The following is an 18,714-nucleotide window of genomic DNA, read 5'->3' on the forward strand; positions in this document are numbered from 1 at the left end:
GGTCCAAGGCTGCGCGCGGCCAAGGTGGTTCACAGCGCAGCGTGCAACCCATCACTTCGGGGGAGGAAATAACCACCCACAAAGAACTCTTCCCTAGATCCCGCTAAGTATGTGTCATGTATAGATGCGTGTATGTATGTACGTATGCCTCGTCGTCACTATCCTGTCCCCCCGCGGCTATAATATCATCACCCCCAAGTTTCACTTCACTTCTAGCAAATGCCCTCACACGAGTGTTCCCCCACGTAGTCGAGCTTGAGCAGCCCGTTGCGCGTGTCGCCGTGCGCCCTAGCCTCCCCACACCTGCCCTTACATTCCCTCGAGGGGGACACCTCGAGGAGCACCGGGATTGCCGCCTTGATGTCCCTCTTGTTGCGCGTGGCCCCCTTGTCCAGGCCCTCGAAGAAGAGGCAGAAACCGGCCGGCCCGTTGGAGTACTGGTAGCATATGATGTGCTCCCCGGACTTGTACACCGTGTCCTCGGGGAGCTTGTCCACGAGCCTGGCGATGTACTCTGCCACGCTCGGGTTGTCGCCGCGGCCCGCCACCGTCTGCGCGTCCTCGCACTCGTAGCTAACGTGGAAGCATCCCTCCGTCAGCTTCCAAGGGTCTTTCACCCAATCTCTTCCGAGCCCGAGGGACACGAGTCCGAGGACGGTGGCGAATGAGGGTCGCATTTGGACGAACGTGCGTGGCGGAATATATGAAAAAGGAGGCTCGTGGGTATTTATTTTATTTTATTTTTTCTTGTGTAGTCGTTGTCGTTGTCGTTGTTGTCTTGATTATTGCTCTTTAGTTCGTCTTAAGCTTTCGTTGGCAGAGCTACGTAGTCATGAGATGTAATATAACTATACCTCAAGTCAAGACATGGGGAAAACATACATCATCGTCAAGCCGGACCCCCGAGTTCAGGACTCGACTTTAATACTAGTTTTCGAGTATTCACTCGAGCGCACACGTCGGCTAGCCACTCGTGCGCGCGGGGGCTCGAAAGAAAGAAACGAAAGAAAGAACAAACACCGCCTCCCCCGCCCACCATATACAGTAAAACACACTTGTAGTGGTTTCCGTCTTGTAACCTGTTTTATCATCATAATAGTACATGGAAACGCTATAGCAAGACCGCGATATGGGGCCCGGCTGTGATCCGCACGCAAGCAAGCAGGCCGTTTTGGGGAGTCGAGTGGCCCGGGCTCACGTTTCGTTTCGTTTCGAAAGGTCCGTGGCGGGAACGAATACTAGTTATGTCCTGCGCGTGCACTCTGAAACCGATAAGTATATCCATCCGGTGAAAAGGGGAGCGAGCGCCTGGCTGGTGAGTAGGTAAAATGTGCTGAAACATACCCGTGCGAGATTTGTGCCATCTTCTATCAAGTTTCCTCGATGTGATACGTACATAAAACGTTGGACTAGTACTCGACGGGGCGATGAGTTCGAGAAACAAAACAGTGCCCGACGACCACTGCGTGATCGCGTGCCTCGACAGTCCAAGGCGTCCATCATCGGGACCCAGAGCGCCAACAAGGGGACGGCTTGGCGACGTTACCGTCGTCCAGGCAGCCTGTCTAGACAGATAGCCATGTTGCACTCCTGATAGCTCACACTCGTCGCCACGCGTCTCACAGCGCAGATGCACACAACGATTCGCATGCTGTTCAATTTTCCGTCGCCTCATGCGTGCTCGGCTCGGACTAGTCAACTTGTCTATTCCCCCGCGAGACCGCCGTCAGACAATTCCCGTGCGGGGGCTTCTTCCCCGGCTTTCTGCAACAATGCCCACCGTCCGGGCCGAGCTCGAGCGTGACGCGGCCTACAGCGTGTGAAAGACTAAAGATGCTGTCGAGCACGCCGCGCGACACCTGATCCCTAACTCCAATACGCGAAACACACCCATGCAATCTCGACAGTCTCGTCGGCGCCTTTTGTCCGTCTTTGCTCGGCGTGCCAATGTGCTCCAACCCGCCCCTTCAGACTACAAACAACAGTACAGGATGAGAAGAAGAGATGGTGACCGTGCGTCGTCTAGCAGGTTAGTATACAGGCACGGCGTGCCGTCGTCGTGGTGGTGGTGGTGGTGGTGGCGGGACGTCTAGCCCGCTGCATCTGTGTGTGTGTGTGTGCCATGCAGTGCTTGCTTACTTGATGCTCCTGGCGTCTCCCGTCGTAGCCGGGGAACCTCAGACCTCCCACTCCTCTTCGGCTTCCTCAGCGGCGTCGTCGTTTGTCGTCAGGGCGGAGAACGAGCCGCCAAAGTTCTGCGAGGACGTGGGCTTGGCCGCCTTGGAAGCGCCACTCGTGGGCTGCTGGGGTTGGGCCGCAGGACGGGGCTGCGCCTTGTCGTCAGCCGACGACACCGAGGACGCCTTCTTGGATTTCTTGGAGGCCTTGGTCTGAACGGTGCTCCACTCGTCGGCGTCGTGCTTGAGCATCTCCATCTGCTCCTCCTCCGAGGGGAGGGAGGACATCCAGGAGCCTTCGGATTTGGTGGCGGCGGCGGGCTTCACCGTCGTCGTTGCCGGCTTCTCCTCGAAAGTGTCGAGGGGTTGATGCAACACAGTGGCGTCAGGGCTCTTGCCAGTGCTGTTGCCGTTCGGTGCGCCCTGAGTCCATGCCGAGCTCTTGGCCTGTGCGGCCTGGAACTGGGAGCCGTCCTTGGCGGCCCGGCCCTCGGCGATGCGGGCAGCCCGGCGCTGCTTCTCCTCAAGAAGCTTGCGGTCCTTCTCGGCCTCGTCGCGGGCGGCCTTGGCAGCTTCGGCCTTCTTCCGGTTCTGGCGCTGCTTCTTAGTCTCGACCTTTTCGGGGGCCTTGGTGGCCTTCTTCTTCTGCTCCTGCTTGCCCGAGTCGGTAATGCGGAGGACGGCGGGGCCGGCAGGGGCCGGCTCAAGCATGTCGCTGACGCCACTGGCATCGACGGGGCTAGTCTCGGGGGACGTCGCGGGGGACTCATCGTCGTCGGCATCGGCGTCGGCGCTGGTGGTCGAGAGGGTGGCGACGGGCTTGTCGGAAGCAGCCTTGTCTGCAGCGGCCTTGTCGGTAATTTGGTTGGCGCGAGACTGCTTGACAGACTTCTCTCGCTGCTTCGAGGCGTCCGTCTTGGACGCAAGCTTGGTGCCCTCCTTAGCCCTGGCCAGCTGTCTGGCGAACTCGCGATTGTCGACCTCATCCTTAGCCGAGTCGGCGGCGGCGGCAGCTGCGGCGTAGCTCACGGGGGCCGGCTTAGACTCCTCGGCAGCGTTGAGGCGGGACTTGGCCTTGGCGGCTTCCTGAGCCTCCGAGGCGAAGCTCTCCATCCGCTGCTTCTTCTTCCTATCCTCTTTACGCGGTTCTTGGTGCGCCGTCTTGACAGCTCGCGGTGCGGCGGCGGCGCCCCTCCGGTTCGCCTTTTGTGTCGAAACATGATAGACGGCATAGCCGAGGCCAATGAGGGTGGCGTAGCCACCAATGGTGTAGAGGTAGTTCATGCTCGCGTCGGCCATGGTGACGGAATCGTGGACGGCGGTGATGGTCGATCGAGTCGGGGCCGGCAGGCGGTTTGAGGCGGCAGACAAGGTCCGAGAGCCCTTGGAGGCCGAATCAGGCAGGGAGGCTTGGAGCCTGTGCTGAGCAGCAGCAGCAAACACAAAACGCCGCACGGTATGTGCAGGGCGCCGGGACGATGCAGGCGGGATGGACGATGCTGGACGACAATGGCGGACAGGAGAGAGCGGCGGACGTCGAGCGATGAGCGTCTGGAGGCGGCTCTCGTGATTTGGAGCAATCGAGTGGCCAGGCTGTCTTCAACTGGGGCCCTTGTCTGCGGTACGCACGGTGGTTCGTCAACTGGGATGCTGGGGCTGGGACTCTGGGTCGGGTCGGCGGCGAGGCAGGTACTGTAGGCGACTTTGTGCCCTAGAGAGGTACCTCCCGAGTCCCTACCTAGGTGCAGGGGGTGGGGTAAAATAAGGGAAGGGCAAAAGGGGGGGCGTGACCTTGTACTGGTGCTGTACGAGGATGGCAGAGCAATGATGCTGAATTCTTTGAGGCGACGGCGTGTGTGCTCGCAGGACGAAGAGCGGATGCCGTGAGGGATGACGATGTAGAGGGGATATTGTTGATGAGGCGGCGGCGCCGTCTTTTGTTGGCTGCCATGGGACAAAGAGAAAGACTTACTGTACTGTCCGTAGGGATACAAGCGTGATGCGGGCTGCAGGTTGTGGCGTATCGGCGGCAGTGGTGACGCGATTCAGTGGTCTAGGCCGACGGGCAGCTGGAAGCCGGCGAGGTCAGGGGCTCCCAGTGTTGCTTCGAACAGTGGCCGTCCGGCGCTTAGAGGGTACTAGGTATAACTCCTTGGTGGTCAGGAGCCCTAAAAGGGTCGCTGTGTCCCTTCCACTGCACCCTCGTCACACCTGCCAATGCGAAGAGCGGCCAGACCTCCAGTGCACCAGTGCGCGGCCCGCAGTCTCGTATCCCTGGGCTGGTGCGGTGGGGAACCCTTGGAGCGCACGACTCTTTCCCCCCTCCCCGGACCGACGGGCACTAGACACAGGCGAGCGAGACAGCGCGCCGAGCACGCAGGCAGGGCAGGGAGGCGGGCGGGCTGGCTGGCGCCTCTGGATCGAGCGACGGCGGCGGGGGCCAAATTTCAGGGGACGCGAAATGGCAATTTGGCGGGCTTTTGATGAGACCTTGGCGGACGGACGCAGGCGGCGCGTGTGGTGCCCGTCTCACCGAGTGGATGGGTACCGTAGTAGTTCGCAGGCGCGGCTTTTTTCCTTGTTGTCTTTGCGTTGGCGTGGGTGTGGGTGTGGGTGTGGGTGTTTCTGTCTGCGAATGTGAATGTGAGTGTGTTTCTCCAACCCGTCGACTCTTTTCTTTCGCGGGTTTTGGTTCGGGTGTGCCTCGTGGCTTGCTTGTTGAGGGGTCCCTGCCAGGGCTTGGGACTCTGATTCACGGCATCCGCGATGACACGCATGTTCAGTCGCGCCGACGCAGGGGCGCGCCGGAACCTATCGTCCGTTCCTTCCTCTTGTTCCGACCACGTGACTGACTCGTCTTGGGCGAGTGCTTTCCCCTTGGCTTACCCTGCACGGCGAAGGCTCGTCCATCGGCCGCGACTATTGCCCTGTTGATGACGACGATGGCGCGCTTGATGACATGTTGGAGTAGGCGGATTCTGGAAGTAGTGGTAGGGCCAAAAAAGGAAGACTGACATGTTGTCGTGGTGCCTGGGCGGGATGTGACTTAGTGCCCGCAGATCGTGGCGTCGTGAAGTCGTGCACGTTGTCCTGTGGGACGACGAGACTGGCCTCACCAATAGCTGACAACGGGCGGGAACGCTGTTATTTACGAGACGATGACGCTCTACGGGACAGAGCAGTAGTTACTACCACAATCGCGACGCCGAGCCCTGCGTGCTAAACGTAGGGTGTCGGCATAGTCTACACCTCACGAGGACCAGCAGCTGAGCTTGACTGACTCCCATGTTCCCGCCCGCGTGGGCGGCAACAGCCGGCGTCAGCGCTGCCACATCGAGCAGCCCTTCCATCATGGAAGTCTTGCCGCCGCCGCCGCCGCCGTAGCCAACGCCATCCACCACCACAACCGCCACCAGCAGCGGCCCTCCCTGCCTCACGATCCTCCGCTACACAGACTCGAGACGGCGCGCGGCACGGACGCCCGAGTTGAAGGCAGCCTACCATATCCATTGGCCTACCACGTCTCATCACCTTTCGTACCAGGAAACGCGAGACGCGCCGGAGTCGGCCGGCCGGGACACGCCGCAGGGTCCTGACAGTCGCTACCAGTAAAAAAACGGCTCATGGCCTCACATCGTCGCGCGCCGGAGAAGGATCACCCCGTCAGTAAGTTAGTACACTTCGTAGTCGTGGCTCGTAAGGCGGCGACTCTTGGGTGAGGGGCGCCGCGGATCCCACCCCCACCTTCTTCTGTCTGCTCGCCGAAGGAGGGGCAGCCACGCGACGACAACGTCTTTTCTCGCATCCGCCCCCCGGCGCTCTCACGGCACTCCGTCCCCATCTGTAAATTATATCAAATCCCCATCATATTCTGCGTCGCCTCCGCCTCCTGTGATTGAACATTAATCCGTTGAACCCCCCAAAACGCCCGTGGTTCTGCTCCTGCACCGAACAAACGTCCTCTGTCCACATCACAACGACGACCGACCTGACCCTCACAATGGCGCCGCACAAAATCATCATCGACACTGATCCAGGCAAGAGACTGATCTCCTCATTTGCTACCCAGCAGTGTTAGGATGGAGGGACGAGGCTAACCTTGCGCACAGGTGTCGACGACATCATGGCCATGCTGCTCGCCCTTAGCGCCTCCCCCGAGGAGCTCGATGTCGCCATGATCTCAGTCACATACGGCAACGTTCCCCTGCAAAGGTAATCATTCGTAACACGGCCCTACGCGTTTGCGTGGCCTCCGTGACAGGACTTTACTGACCAGCTCGTCCTCTGCAGCTGTCTGCGTAACGTGGTCGCCCTCTTCCATGTCCTGGAGAAGGAGCTCGCGTGGCGGAAGGAAACTGGCCGCCCCGAGGGCTACGGCGCCATGAAGGCCTCCAAGCCCATCGTTGCCGTCGGCCCAGAGCACCCTCTTGAAGATGAGTGCCTCATGGCTGATTACTTCCGTACGTTATGATACCTCGTGCATCCATGGGCATATAATCACTTGTCTAGTATGTCTCTTTAGGTGGCGGCTAACCTGCATGTAGACGGCGAGGATGGCCTGCACAATGTCCACAAAGTACATCCCCATCTCAGCCCCGCCGATACCTGGGGCTCCCTCTTCACAGACAATGAGGCGTCCGGTGATCAAACCACCGCCTCGTCCCTGTTTACACCCTCCAAGAAGCCCGCCCACAAAGAGATCCTCCGCATCCTCCGCGAGAACCCCGTCGATACTGTCTCCGTCCTCGCCGTTGGACCCCTGACGAACGTCGCTCTTGCCGCTGCTGAGGATCCCGAGGCCTTCCTCCGCATCAAGGAGCTCGTCGTCATGGGTGGTGCCGTCAACGTCGAGGGAAACGTCACGCCCTGCGCCGAGTTCAACTGCTACGCCGATGCAGTTGCCGCGGCTCGCGTCTACGCCCTCACCTCCTTCAACCCGTCGTCAACGATGCCTCCCTTGCCCGCTAAGTTGTCGACCTTGCCACCGTACCCGCCCAAGCTGTCCCGTCGGCTGAAGCTCACCATCGCGCCTCTTGACATCACCACTCCGCACCTCATCACCAAGAGCTTCTTTGCGGATAGGGTCCAACCGCACATTGACGCTGGAAGCCCCCTGGCCGTGTGGACATCGCATTTCATCAAAGGCGCGTTCAGCAAGATCGAGTCCATGGAGGGCGACGGCAACGAGCCGGGCCTGTCTCTACATGACCCGCTCACTGTATGGTACATGATCACCCACGACGATCCTCAATGGAAGTTCCCGGCAAAGCTCGAGGATATTCGCATCGAGACGTCTGGCCAGTGGACGCGCGGTATGCACGTCGTCGACAACCGCCTGAGAGCAAAGCCGGCTGAGGTGGCTGCGGCTGTTTCGGAGGATCCCCGAGAGGACCCCAAAGTCGTCACCATCGACGAGGTCCCCGGCGACACCATGGGCTGGATGAGCATCCTTAAAGGCAACAATGTTGGTCGCCTCATCGCCTCGCCAGGCGAAGATCTCTTCAAGGAAGTGTGGATGCAGCGTGTCTTTGCGCAATCGTAGATAAAAGGCTTCCTTTGAAGAGGTACAGCGTCAGCATAATGAAAAGCTATGACAATTGTGACCGCGGGAGTCGTGTGTCCCAGACATGTCATACCCCAGATATACTCAACCAAAATTTGTTGAAAACAGCCCTCGGTACTCCAAACACCGTAACCATGTCAAAACATTGTTCGCTTCTTTTTGGGGGCAAGCTCATCTCATGCCCCGCAGGCAGGTCCCCATGCCGAGTAGTTGATGCGTTCGCCCGGGGGATGCACTGCGTCTCGACAAGCGCGAGCCGAGAGGAACACGGTGCCGACTGGGCTCAGATGTGCTTGACGCCTCCAATCGTGGCCCCCTTCACCTCCGTCCAATTGATGCTGTCGTCGAGTTTCTCGTCCACCAGGCCGACGGAGCACACGCCGTCTCCTCGCACCAGGTACAGTCCTAGGGGCACCTCGACAGAAGGCTCAGGATCGTCGGGTTCGCGGATGATTCTCTCGACGGCGTCATTGAGCACCTGGTGGGGTAATATGCGCGTTAGAAGAACCATGCAGCTGCACGCGTGTCATGAGCGGGGAGAGAGGGTGCCAGGCAAGCAGGCCGGCCGACAGAGCGCGCGCGTACCAGGTTGGTCGAGTTATCGGCCGCCGTCAGGGTGCCCACGAGTATCCGCGAATCGGCCGTCACGATCAGCACCTTTTCTTCAGGGCGGGGGATACGTGGTCAGCTCCCAATGTTGTGAGGCACGACGCGCGGGCAAGAGCGCGTTGCTCGGGTGAATGCTCACTGTTCAGGTACCCTCCGAGGCTCGCCATGGCGCTATCGACGTGCGCAGCGGGGAGGCGGGAGGGAAGGTTTGTGTCGGTGTATCGCGTGCAAAGAAACCCGGTGCCAATGGCGGAGTTGAAAGGGGGCTGTAGGGGCGATGGGAGCTGGGTTGAAGGTGCGAAGTGGTTGGTGATGGAAGCAGCTGGGTTTGACGGAACTCGGGGAAAGTTTGGCCGTGGATGGAGCACACCAGGTGGGAGCTCTCTGCTGACGGGGAGGTGTGGAGGGGACGCCAGCGGCGGGCGGTGGAGCGGGCGGGCTCCTCAGACAGCAAGCAACACAGGCGGGCACAGGGGCACTAGGCCGTCTTAGGGCACCACCTCTGGCGGAAGCTGCAAAAATCACGGAACCGCAAAGCTCTGCGCTCGCCAAAAGAGCAGCAGCACAACAGTCTGGGGGCGTGGCTAGTTTGGCGCACGAGATTCTATAGCTATACAGATGCTTTGGCTAAGACTTGGTTTTCATTAGGGACAGTAGGAAGGGTACGTTCGAAGGCCTCGGCCAGCTGCAGCCACCGTCTCCCAGCTCGGGATTCTGGGTTTGGTGGGATGGCTTCCCAAAATTTCTTCACCAGGACCGCCCAGGCAGCCGACGTCCTCTGGCGCCCTCTTGCATTCACTCTTCCTGGGAGACATCAAACAGACATGCAAGGTGCTGTGGTATCCAGCGTGGGCGTGGCTTCTCTGCTGGCACTGGGCAGCCGACGATCGAGAGGTTCCCAAGCAGGAACCACAAACGCCATGGCATCACGTCAACACATCACGAGTGAATACGACCGAGTCGCTGAGGGCACCAAGTTCCTAAATAACACGCCGAAGTCATACTCATGGATAGTTCTTCTTCGCCGCGCCGGTCAAGCCAGCGAAGGCAATGAAAAAAAAAAAAAGAAGCGAGGTTCGCGTCACCTGGAGGCAGTGTAATACCAGGGACACAGTGGGCGGAAACATAGGCAAGCCCAGAGGAATCCGCCCGGGCTCCAAAAATAGGAATAATCACGATTAGCCTCCTTAGAGGCCTTTCAGAGATTAAACTGAAAAGAACAGATACTACACTTGATCTAAGCCAAAAGGCAAAGAGAGCTAAAGAAGAAAGGAAAAAAAAGTTCTAAAATTCCGGCGGGCGGCGCGCGCTTTTATAGTAGGTGCCTTTGGGCGGTGTGAGGTGCGTGGGGCGCGGGACGGCAGAAATTCAGGCCAATGGGCGGCCGTGGAGCCACAGTGGTGCCTGAGGTGCCTGACTGTTTGTTTGCCTGAGGACCCGAGAGCACAACTCACTCACCTCGTCAGCCGCTGCAGGCCTGTGCCTGCGACTGCCTACCAAGGCAGGCACGGGTAGCGGCATGCGGCTGACAGCGTAAGGTGGGCCGTCATTTCAATTCATGACTCTCCTTCTCAAGAGTCCTAGTTGTGAACTCGTACAAAGGGCTGCATTACGAGACCATGGCAGCTTGGGACAGGAGGACTTGGGGCAAGCAGGGGCAGCACGACAAGGGCCGTAAATCATGGTTATTGAAATTCGTCATGCATTTTCATGCTGACGGACCATCGCTGGTTCCAACGCGTTCTCGCCTTCCTGATATACAAAGGCAGCTACGTCGTTTGGCCCTCATGAAACCCTGGCCCCGGACGCCATTGCGTTCGCGACGCTACCATGCCAAAAAAAAAAAAGACCACGGTCTGCCTTGTGCTTGCTCCTTTCGACAAAGGATTGGCGACTCAAAAGGAAGCCGACCGCAGAGCAAAACACCTTTTAACGCCTAGCCGTTTCGTCATGTGCACAGTCCTTCCTGAATCGCCGGGTCATTTCTTCAGTCCTCGACCAGCTCGCCCTCGTCCTCAGAGACACGTGCACGCTTCTCAGCCCGATCGTTTTCACCACCAGACTCCACGTCAGGCTCTTTTCTCTTGGCGGGTGATCTGGGGGCGTAGTCACTGCCTGCCAGCCGCGGCTGGGATCCAGGCTCCAACCCTCTGTCTCTGTTGTCGGAGCCTCGATCAGTGCCACCATTGGTCTTGGCCATCGGGCTGCGGCTGGCTCGATCCATGTCCATGGGCGTGCCCGCTGATGACAGCGTCTCGGGCTGACTCAGGAGTGTGTCGGCGCGTCGTCTCGTGACCTCAAGATCAAAGGCGGGTGACGGCAGCGACGGGTTCTGCTTTCTAAGCGGATTCTCGGTGTAAAACTGCCTCATCACCTCAATCGATCTTGCGCAGCGGGTCTCGTTGACGTTCAAATACTTCCACCACGGCTCCCCGTTGATGTCGTCAATCTGCTCCTTGGCGTGAATGCTGGCGAAGAAGATTGCGCAAATGGCCACGTCTCTTGCCTCGATGAGCAGAGGCAGTGCGGTCAGGCCGGCGTCGTTACAGAAAGCCCAGGCTGATTGCCTCAAAGTTTTGTTGTGAACAATGTCTAGCTGTCCTAGCAGCTCGAAGAGGTTTCTGTAGGGGTTGTCGACCATGAGGTCAAAGGTGAGCTGCTCGAGCATAATCTCCTCGTACGTGAGTATGCTATCTCTCCATCGCCAATACTCTTTGCTCTGTTCGTCGATGATGAGCTTGGTGTTCTTCTGGGCGACCTTGGCAACGGCGATGATGATGTCCTTGGTCTTGCGACAGTTCTCCTCCACCTTGTTGGCGAGAAACAGCGCCGTAGCAGCAATGTTCTAAACCTTGTTAGCGGACGAACAGGGGAAATCGGGAGGCTGGACATACGTAATGATGAATGCCACCCTTCTCTTCGACCATGCTAAAGCGCATGAAGAAGCGGTGGAAGAAGACGCTCGCTACCCACAGTGTGATTTGCGGCAGGTCCAGCATGACGCCCGCCTGGTAGATAAAATTGACGCCCTTGGCCCGCCGGAGCCTCTCCTCAGTGGGCGCTATTCCATCGACGATGCTCGGAGTGCTGTGCACCTCGTCCCAGGAGAACGACCACTGGTTCACCCCGGTGAGGGGCGTCTGTCGACCTGACTGCGCGGGCGACTGTGGACCGGACAGTGCGCTCGAGCGCGGAGGCGAAGTACGGGAGCTGTGTTGCGGCGGAGTGGGAGCGGCGGGCGGGACTTCTCGCGGGCGAGGCGGCGATCGCGATGGCCGCTCATGGCGGTTTCCGCCGGCGGGTAGGGTAGGCGGCTGGTAGCCCTCGCGGGGGGGCCTGTAGCGATCGATGCTCGCCATCTCCGGCAAAAGTTATGTCGGGTAGGCAATCACTGTGGCGGTTCGACCGTTGAAGCGAAGCATGAGGGGATTGTGTAGGGCAAGAATGCTGTCGCCGGGGTCTGGTAGCAAAACGATTGTTCAATGATGATGTTGGTGAGGTTCTGGCGCCGCGTTTGGTTGAGAGCCGTTATCTAATCGGGACGGTCACCTGACCTGCCGTCCTAAACCATCAGCGCCAACTAAGTTACCAATGCCACCTTGATTGTTACCGGAATCTTAGGTGGAGCTCTGGGATGGGACATCGTTCATGCCATAGTTATATGAAGTACAGTATAGGAGGACGTGTCCATATCACTGCTTTTAGTCAAGGAAAAGTATGCACAGTCACTTCAAAGGGCTCGCTTGGAAGGGTATCTATTATTCTCATTTCGTCACTGAAAAATGTTACAGTTTGGTACAATGCAGTGCGCACGACATTTGTCATTATGGGCGCCCCACCTCTATAGAGCCTCACCATCGTTGCGGCCCCAGAGCTTCACCGTTCGATCATGGCCGCCGCTGACAATCCAGCGGCCGTCCCTGCTGTAGTCGACGCTGGCCACAGGTCCCGTGTGACCGCTTAGGGTTTGCACGAGCGTCCAATCGTCTGCCGAGAAGATCTTGACGTTCCTGTCGAAGCCGCTTGAGACGAAGAAGGTGCCGGACTTGATGGGGACCCTGGCGCCCTTCTCATCAGGACCGGGAGGCGTGCCGTCTACGGGGTCGTCGATGCCCTTGAACCAGCGCATGTCTGAGACGGCGCTGCTGTGGGCGCCGATGCCGCCGGTCCGCTGCACCTTGCGGACGTCCCAGCACTTGATCCAGCCGTCGGCCGAGCCCGAGAGGACGCGGTGACCGTCGGAGCTCCAGTCGAGAGCGTGGATGGGTTTGATGTGACCGTCTAGGTGTCCGTCGAGGATCATGACGGTACGGCCAGATCTTAGATCCCATATCCTGCCGATACTGTCCAAGCCGGCGCTGGCGAGCAAGGACCCGTCCGTGTTGAAGCTGATGGCGTAGACGCCTCGGGAGTGACCTTCTTGGAGGAGAAGCTCGGCCGTAGTCTCCACGTCCCAAAGGCGCCATGAGGTATCCTCGGATGCCGATGCCAGATATCGTCCCGATGGGTGAAATTCAGTGCGGCACACTCTTTGTGAGTGACCCTGCAGTGTCGACAGCGGGGTGTCCTTGTTCAGGGACCACAGCTGCACCAAGCCCTCGGCGCCGCCGGAGGCCAGGTTGACTGAGTCGGGCGAGACGTTGTTCTCGGGGAGAGTTGCGCCGGGAAACCACGAGAGGCCGCTGATCTTGTTTGTGTGGCCGCGGTATGTCATCTTCTCAGTGAGGGTGGGCAGCTCGACGAGTTTGACCTGGCCGCCCCAGTTGCCGACGGCGACCATCTTTCCGTCGGGTGATATTCTCGTCATGCTGATGTGCCGCTCGCCGACGGTCTGACTTCCCTGCAGCTCAAAGGCGGCCAGCCTGTCCTTGATGTGCTTCCGATGCTTGACCTGCGTGCGCAGCGAGATGGTGGCCTCCTCTTTGAGAAAGGCGACTCTGCGCTTCGCCCTGGGCAGCGAGAACTCGGCAATTTTTATGCGGGCCTGGAGAAGGTCGTTGCCTCCCCTCGAGTAGAACTCTTCCTCGGCCTCTGCCGCCTCCTCCTCTTCCTCGGGCGCGTCCTCCATGGTGATGTCACCATTCTCGAGACTGGCCATTTCGGCCTGGATGGTCAGGAGCTCGCGCAATCGGTCGCGCCTCTCGGCCGGACCCTCTCCAAACAGGGTGACAGGCTCTCCCATCTCTCGCAGGCGCGCGCGGACTCGGCCATCGTCGGTGGGCACGGCTATCGTGGCGGCAAGCCGCTTGCGGTTGAACTGGTTCAGGATGGCGGAGGCCTTTTCGGAGGACCCGCCTGCCGTTGGCATGTCATAGTCGTGGTCGTCGGGCAGATCCTCCAGCGCGAGGCCGGGCTCGGGCCTGGCCTCCTCGACGTACGCCTGTCTGGACGGGTGAATCATGTTGGGCGACTCCCGCGCGTCGCGGGTAGGTGGCGGCCGCGAGAACCCCTTTCTAGGCTGCCGGCCTGTGAGCTTACAGTACACGGACAGGGGCAAAAGCCCTGGTATGCGTACTTGTATAGTAGGGGCAGAAGTGGCGAGAAGACGAGCTGTTTGTCGGGTGGGTGCTGAGCGCGACGACGTGCAGGTCCAGGCGACATGTGGTGTTGACTGGAAAATTGGTGACGCTGGTGTTTTAGTGGGGCTGGCGTCAGGACGGTCGGGTGTGGGGATTCTGGAGCTCCAGCGCCGCTGCCAGTATCGTTTCAGCCCAGCCCAGTACGTACGTACATGCGAATTACACCTGGGTTTCCATGAACATAGGTTCAATGGGTAGATACCTGGGCAATAAATTGTACGGGGTGCCGGCCGATAGGAAGAGGTAACATTTTCTGAGTGAGCTGTGGCTCTTGAATATTTCAACGCTGCCTTTCCCCAATCTTTGGTACATCAATGCGAGAGAGGGGAATTATTCCGCCGGTGGTTGCCTTGCTGGGGCCTGGTATCGACTGCAACGCGCCCGTGGCTCCCCAGGGCTGTACATGTACGTACTAACGTGGTACGTGCAGCTGCGTGACCTGCAGCAGCCTTACGACATGATGTAATTACCTAGTACCTAGTCTAGTAGCCAAGGCCCATCCAACCTCTTTACGAGTGTCGGGTCAATCCACCGGCGCAACGAGAGTCCAGAGGCACCCGCCGTCTCACATGTTGTCAGCATGTCGGTACTTTGCAACGCGACGGACACGTGGGTTTTCTCTTGCCGTATCCAGTTGCCTTTCGTTGCACGCAATTCACTCCCCTGCGGTCCAGTCTGTGCCAATCCGGCGTTGTACATGTGTTTTATGAGGGAATAATCTGATTCAACCACCGGACAAACGTGAGGCATCGGCTGGTCGCGGCGAAGGAGATATGATGCTGGGCGGATCCACTGCAGGCTAGGTACTAGGTAATATACGACCAGCGTCCATGCTGACCACGGGGCGGCGGCCAGTTGAGGCGGGCGCGCCAGCCCGCTATGCCCGGCCGGCCCGCCGCCAGCACTGGACTTTCCTAGTCGGGACACGAACCTGCCAGTGCTCCAGCGTTACCTGGGCCGCATCAGTACCAGTAAGTAGCGTAGTAGCTACTTACCTCCCGCCTGCAGCAGCCAACCTTGGAAGGCACCTAAGCAAGACACTCCACACCCTCTCAGCTCCACCGCCTCACCCCCCCCGGCTGGCGGCCGGCGCCGCCGTAAATGGCGGGGATGGGTGAGATGATGCCCCCCACATGCACGCTTGACACCCGAGAAAAGACAAGGAAGGCAAGGAAAAAAAAAAGGTTGGGCCGAGCGCGTGAGGCCACTGTCAACGACCACGGCAGAAGGGGGGGGCTGAATCCCCAAAAAAAGCCCGTCTTGCCCGTCGCGCCCATTCTCGAGTCCGTTTGCCAATAAAATGGCTCCCGTTGGCTCTCCACACCCACCCTTCCCTCCTCTCCTCCGCTTCCCTTTTTCCCGCCCTTGCACACCTCACCTGCTGGTGCAGACACTCAAAAACTTTCCCAAACCCAGCCATCACAACCCGCGAGACGCCCTCACCGGAGACCCCCCCCCCAAAAAAAAGACCGACAGAATCGTCACTGTCAGAGACCGCTCCCCGCAAACGATCCCGACATCCAATGCATATACAAAAACCGTTCCATATGCGAACCTCGTTCTTCAAGTACCAGATGCGTGTGGCCAGCAGCCACGAGACCCAGCTTCCCTTCGAGTCCGAGCAGCGCGCAGATCCGGAGCGCCGACGGGGCTCAACCTGACTGCCTCAGCTTCAGCCGTGGCCTGATTGAGGCCTGACCTTTGGAGGGCTCGACGAGGTAGCGAGACGGTCGTTGTCTTTTGTAGTCGAGCCGTTTCCAGTTTCACGATATACCACCACCACACCTATACACACACACACACACACTTTTCGTCCATCGCCTGCCGCCGACGGCCCGCACGCATCATGATAAACCCGGCGCCCGCTGCGCGCAACACGGTGCGCGGCTTCCAAGCAACGCCTGTCGCATCGGGCGATGAGGACTCCGACTACGGCGCCTGCGAGACGCCTCGCCAGGGTGCCCGTCGCGGTCGCCCGAATCGCATCGACGATGTCGTGAGCGCCCACTGCAGCCCCGTCCTGCGCGGCGCCCCGTCTCCCGGCGTGTCGGGCATCGCCAAGCTGCGCATGCAGATGGAGCCCCTAAACCTCGACGGCTCGTCGCGCTCTAGCTCCGCAGTCCGCAACGGAGGCCGCTCCGGCTTGCGCAGCGCTGCCGACAGTCCGCGCTCTGCCAGCCGCGACGGCACCCGCAGCGAGGCTGGCAGCGAGAGCTCGGAGAACGGCTCGACCAGCTACGAGGTCAACCTGGAACACGACTTTGTGAGCGAGAGCGTGCGCGACCGCTCCGTCCTGCTCGAGACGCTCGAGGGCGGCCTCAACCCGCGCCGCAAGATGACATCGGAGGAGTTTGAGCCGCTACGCTGCCTGGGCAAGGGCACCTACGGCACCGTCCTGCTGGTCAAGCAGCGCGCCACGGGCCGGCTCTACGCGCAAAAGCAGTTCAAGAAGGCGTCGCTTGTCGTGCATAAGAAGCTCATCGAGCAGACCAAGACGGAGCGCCAGATTCTCGAGTCGGTCAACAGGCACCCCTTTGTGGTCAAGCTCTTCTACGCGTTCCAGGACCTGGAGAAGCTGTATCTCATCCTCGAGTACGGCCAGGGCGGCGAGCTCTTCACGCACCTCAACACGGAGAAGATGTTCTCGGAGACGGTGGCCGCCTTCTACATGGCCGAGATGCTGCTCGCCATCTCCCACCTGCACAACGACCTGGGCGTCGTGTACCGCGACCTCAAGCCCGAGAACTGCCTCCTCGACGCCGACGGCCACCTCTTGCTCACCGACTTTGGTCTGTCCAAGGTGGCGGTGGAGCAGTCGGAGAGCTGCAACTCGATCCTCGGCACCGTCGAATACATGGCGCCCGAAGTCATTCTCGGCAAGAAGTACGGCAGGGCAGTGGACTGGTGGTCCTTTGGCGCCCTCGGCTACGACCTCATGACGGGCAATCCGCCGTTCCGGGGCGGCAATCACGCCAAGATCCAGGACAACATTGTTAGGCAGAAGCTCGTGCTGCCATACTTTCTGAGCCCAGACGCAAAGGACCTGCTGACGCGCCTCCTGCGCAAGGAGCCGCAGAAGCGCCTCGGGGCCGTCATGCCGCGCGACCTGCAGACGCTCAAGAAGCACCGCTTCTTCCGCAAGATCGACTGGCGTAAGCTCGAGGCGCGGGAGCTGGAGCCCCCGATCCAGCCCATGATCACGGACCCGGAGCTCGCCGAGAACTTTGCGCCCGAGTTTACGGAGCTGGCACTGAGCCCCGTAGTGACGGCCAAGGACGCCTGGGCCGTTGGCGGCGCCCCAGCCTCGGGTCACAAGGATGACGTGTTTGGCGGCTTCAGCTTTGTGGCGTCGTCGAGCCTGCTCGAGAGCAATGCCTTTCCCGTGGCCAACGGGGTTTGATGCTTTACTGGCGGCTTTTGTCGCTTGCTTTTTGTCGTTTTTGAGCGTTCGAATAGCGTTATAAAAGCCTTGATTTTGAGGGTTTCGTATGCATGGTTTCAGTGTGTCACAACGAGGAGAGAGGGCCAGACGGCGACGATCGTGGCGTGTTGTTCGACATCGGGCCGCCATGTGTGGAAAGCATTGATCGGCCTTTGGGCACGCTCCGTCTCCTGGCCCATCGGCATGGCCTCCGCATATCACCTTGCTCCAGGAGTCTAATATAGAGGCACATATATATAAGAGGCGACGGCTCAGTCCCTCAGGCTGCTCTGGCCGGAGACGGGGCGGCCTGTAGTTTCGTGGTAGACAGACCATAGTAGTGGTGGTGGTCGGGGGGCAGAACTCTTTCTCGGGACCGGAACGCCGTAGATGAATGCGAAATCGTACTGCATTTTTGACTCACACTGCATTTTGACGCACCTTTCGAAGTGCTGAAAGACGTGCGCCGCGCGCAGTCAGTCGCCAACGGGGCGGCCAAGGCTAGGTGACGCGTCGTGGAACGCATGCCGTGTGACGCGATGCCGGGCAAGCGGTGGTGGCCCTCGACGCACATGCGCGCATGCAATCAATACAGCTAGCTAGCTGCGCGCTCTCGGCGGATAACTCAATCGGAGGAGAAAGCTGAGTCGCTCGCGGGCGCGTGCAAGATGAGAGTCATGCAAGCGTGTGGGCCAATGAAGCTCTGTCACGTTCGGGGGGGGGGCGGCTTGGCAGAAGGCTCTCTCTAATAACGTCGGCACGCATCTCTGTGCGGCAATAATAGCGTCGGTCGACCATCATGTTGTCCCTGGTCCTCGTCGTCGTCGTCGTCGTCGTCGTCAGCTCCTCGGATATCCCACCTGCCGAACCGTGAAGATTTTGTTTTGTCGTCTCAGGCCCTGCAACTGCTGCGGCTGCTGCGCCCGCACGTGTAGGAGGAGGGGGGGGGGGGTTGGGTTGGGTTGGGTTGGGTTTGTCGATCCGTAGCAGCCAAGAGCCGTAGCGCAGCCACCTTTCTTAACATGGCTATATATCATACGCCTTGGCCTTGGGGTGTTGAGATGGCTGCGTTTCTGCTCGTTCGTTTGCACGTAGGCATGTTCTGCCATGTCTGTATGTCTGTTGTATATATACATACACTGGTGATGGGATGGAGGGCTTCCAAGACAAAGGGAGACAGATAGGAGTGGTGGTGGTGGTGGCGGTGGAGGAGGAGGAGGAGGAGGAGGAGGAGGAGGAGGAGGAGGAGGAGGAGGGAGCAATACCGCGGCCAAGCGTGACCGAGCTTCGCGGCTGAACCGCCGAAACGGCTTGCTTGCTTGCTTGCCTGCTTGCCTGCGTGATCATGCATTTCGTCTCTGGGAT

At 59.6% G+C, this 18,714-nt stretch overlaps 7 protein-coding genes across 8 annotated transcripts; 2 read left to right on the forward strand and 5 right to left on the reverse strand.

Moving 5' to 3' along the window:
* Positions 1–212: 212 nt before the first annotated feature.
* Positions 213–677, reverse strand: JDV02_001363 (uncharacterized protein; the record flags this gene model as incomplete). Its single annotated transcript, XM_047982284.1, has 1 exon — positions 213–677. The coding sequence occupies one exon, from the start codon at positions 675–677 to the stop codon at positions 213–215; it is 465 nt and encodes a 154-aa protein (XP_047838246.1).
* A 1,500-nt stretch (positions 678–2,177) lies between these two features.
* JDV02_001364 (uncharacterized protein) lies at positions 2,178–3,476 on the reverse strand (the record flags this gene model as incomplete). The annotated part of the gene is made up of 1 exon (XM_047982285.1): positions 2,178–3,476. One exon carries the CDS (start codon positions 3,474–3,476, stop codon positions 2,178–2,180), a length of 1,299 nt encoding a protein of 432 aa, XP_047838247.1.
* A 1,392-nt stretch (positions 3,477–4,868) lies between these two features.
* JDV02_001365 (uncharacterized protein) lies at positions 4,869–7,802 on the forward strand. Of its 2 annotated transcripts, XM_047982286.1 has the most exons (4): positions 4,869–6,214; positions 6,287–6,389; positions 6,468–6,637; positions 6,722–7,802. In XM_047982286.1, exons 1-4 carry the CDS (start codon positions 6,178–6,180, stop codon positions 7,717–7,719), a joined length of 1,308 nt encoding a protein of 435 aa, XP_047838248.1. In that variant the 5' UTR covers positions 4,869–6,177; the 3' UTR covers positions 7,720–7,802. The 2 variants fall into 2 exon arrangements, with proteins under 2 accessions (XP_047838248.1, XP_047838249.1); XM_047982287.1 differs by having other exon boundaries at positions 4,869–6,389.
* A 221-nt stretch (positions 7,803–8,023) lies between these two features.
* On the reverse strand, positions 8,024–8,516 carry JDV02_001366 (uncharacterized protein; the record flags this gene model as incomplete). The annotated part of the gene is made up of 3 exons (XM_047982288.1): positions 8,024–8,218; positions 8,326–8,402; positions 8,489–8,516. 3 exons carry the CDS (start codon positions 8,514–8,516, stop codon positions 8,024–8,026), a joined length of 300 nt encoding a protein of 99 aa, XP_047838250.1.
* A 1,424-nt stretch (positions 8,517–9,940) lies between these two features.
* On the reverse strand, positions 9,941–11,830 carry JDV02_001367 (uncharacterized protein). The gene is made up of 2 exons (XM_047982289.1): positions 11,244–11,830; positions 9,941–11,194 (listed from the first exon to the last, which is right to left on the reverse strand). Exons 1-2 carry the CDS (start codon positions 11,706–11,708, stop codon positions 10,337–10,339), a joined length of 1,323 nt encoding a protein of 440 aa, XP_047838251.1. The 5' UTR covers positions 11,709–11,830; the 3' UTR covers positions 9,941–10,336.
* Positions 11,831–12,091: 261 nt separating this feature from the next.
* JDV02_001368 (uncharacterized protein) lies at positions 12,092–14,151 on the reverse strand. The gene is made up of 2 exons (XM_047982290.1): positions 13,865–14,151; positions 12,092–13,807 (listed from the first exon to the last, which is right to left on the reverse strand). The coding sequence occupies exon 2, from the start codon at positions 13,748–13,750 to the stop codon at positions 12,191–12,193; it is 1,560 nt and encodes a 519-aa protein (XP_047838252.1). The 5' UTR covers positions 13,751–13,807; positions 13,865–14,151; the 3' UTR covers positions 12,092–12,190.
* A 1,070-nt stretch (positions 14,152–15,221) lies between these two features.
* On the forward strand, positions 15,222–17,758 carry JDV02_001369 (Non-specific serine/threonine protein kinase). Its single transcript, XM_047982291.1, has one exon. The coding sequence runs from the start codon at positions 15,775–15,777 to the stop codon at positions 17,326–17,328; it is 1,554 nt and encodes a 517-aa protein (XP_047838253.1). The 5' UTR covers positions 15,222–15,774; the 3' UTR covers positions 17,329–17,758.
* The last annotated feature ends 956 nt before the right edge of the window (positions 17,759–18,714 follow it).

This window comes from Purpureocillium takamizusanense, chromosome 1 (assembly GCF_022605165.1).
Source record: "Purpureocillium takamizusanense chromosome 1, complete sequence".
Taxonomy (NCBI): Eukaryota; Fungi; Ascomycota; class Sordariomycetes; order Hypocreales; family Ophiocordycipitaceae; genus Purpureocillium; species Purpureocillium takamizusanense.

What these genes read in the sequence shown, in the direction of transcription:
- JDV02_001365 (XM_047982286.1), top strand. Translation starts at nt 6,178, where the DNA reads ATGGCGCCGCACAAAATCATCATCGACACTGATCCAG. An exon ending in CATCATCGACACTGATCCAG is followed by an intron (nt 6,215 to 6,286) that starts GCAAGAGACTGA and finishes CCTTGCGCACAG; the next exon opens with GTGTCGACGACATCATGGCC. An exon ending in CCTCATGGCTGATTACTTCC is followed by an intron (nt 6,638 to 6,721) that starts GTACGTTATGAT and finishes ACCTGCATGTAG; the next exon opens with ACGGCGAGGATGGCCTGCAC.
- JDV02_001367 (XM_047982289.1), bottom strand. Translation starts at nt 11,708, where the DNA reads ATGGCGAGCATCGATCGCTACAGGCCCCCCCGCGAGGGCTACCAGCCG. An exon ending in AGGGTGGCATTCATCATTAC is followed by an intron (nt 11,195 to 11,243) that starts GTATGTCCAGCC and finishes AACAAGGTTTAG; the next exon opens with AACATTGCTGCTACGGCGCT.
- JDV02_001368 (XM_047982290.1), bottom strand. Translation starts at nt 13,750, where the DNA reads ATGATTCACCCGTCCAGACAGGCGTACGTCGAGGAGGCCAGGCCCGAG.
- JDV02_001369 (XM_047982291.1), top strand. Translation starts at nt 15,775, where the DNA reads ATGATAAACCCGGCGCCCGCTGCGCGCAACACGGTGCGCGGCTTCCAA.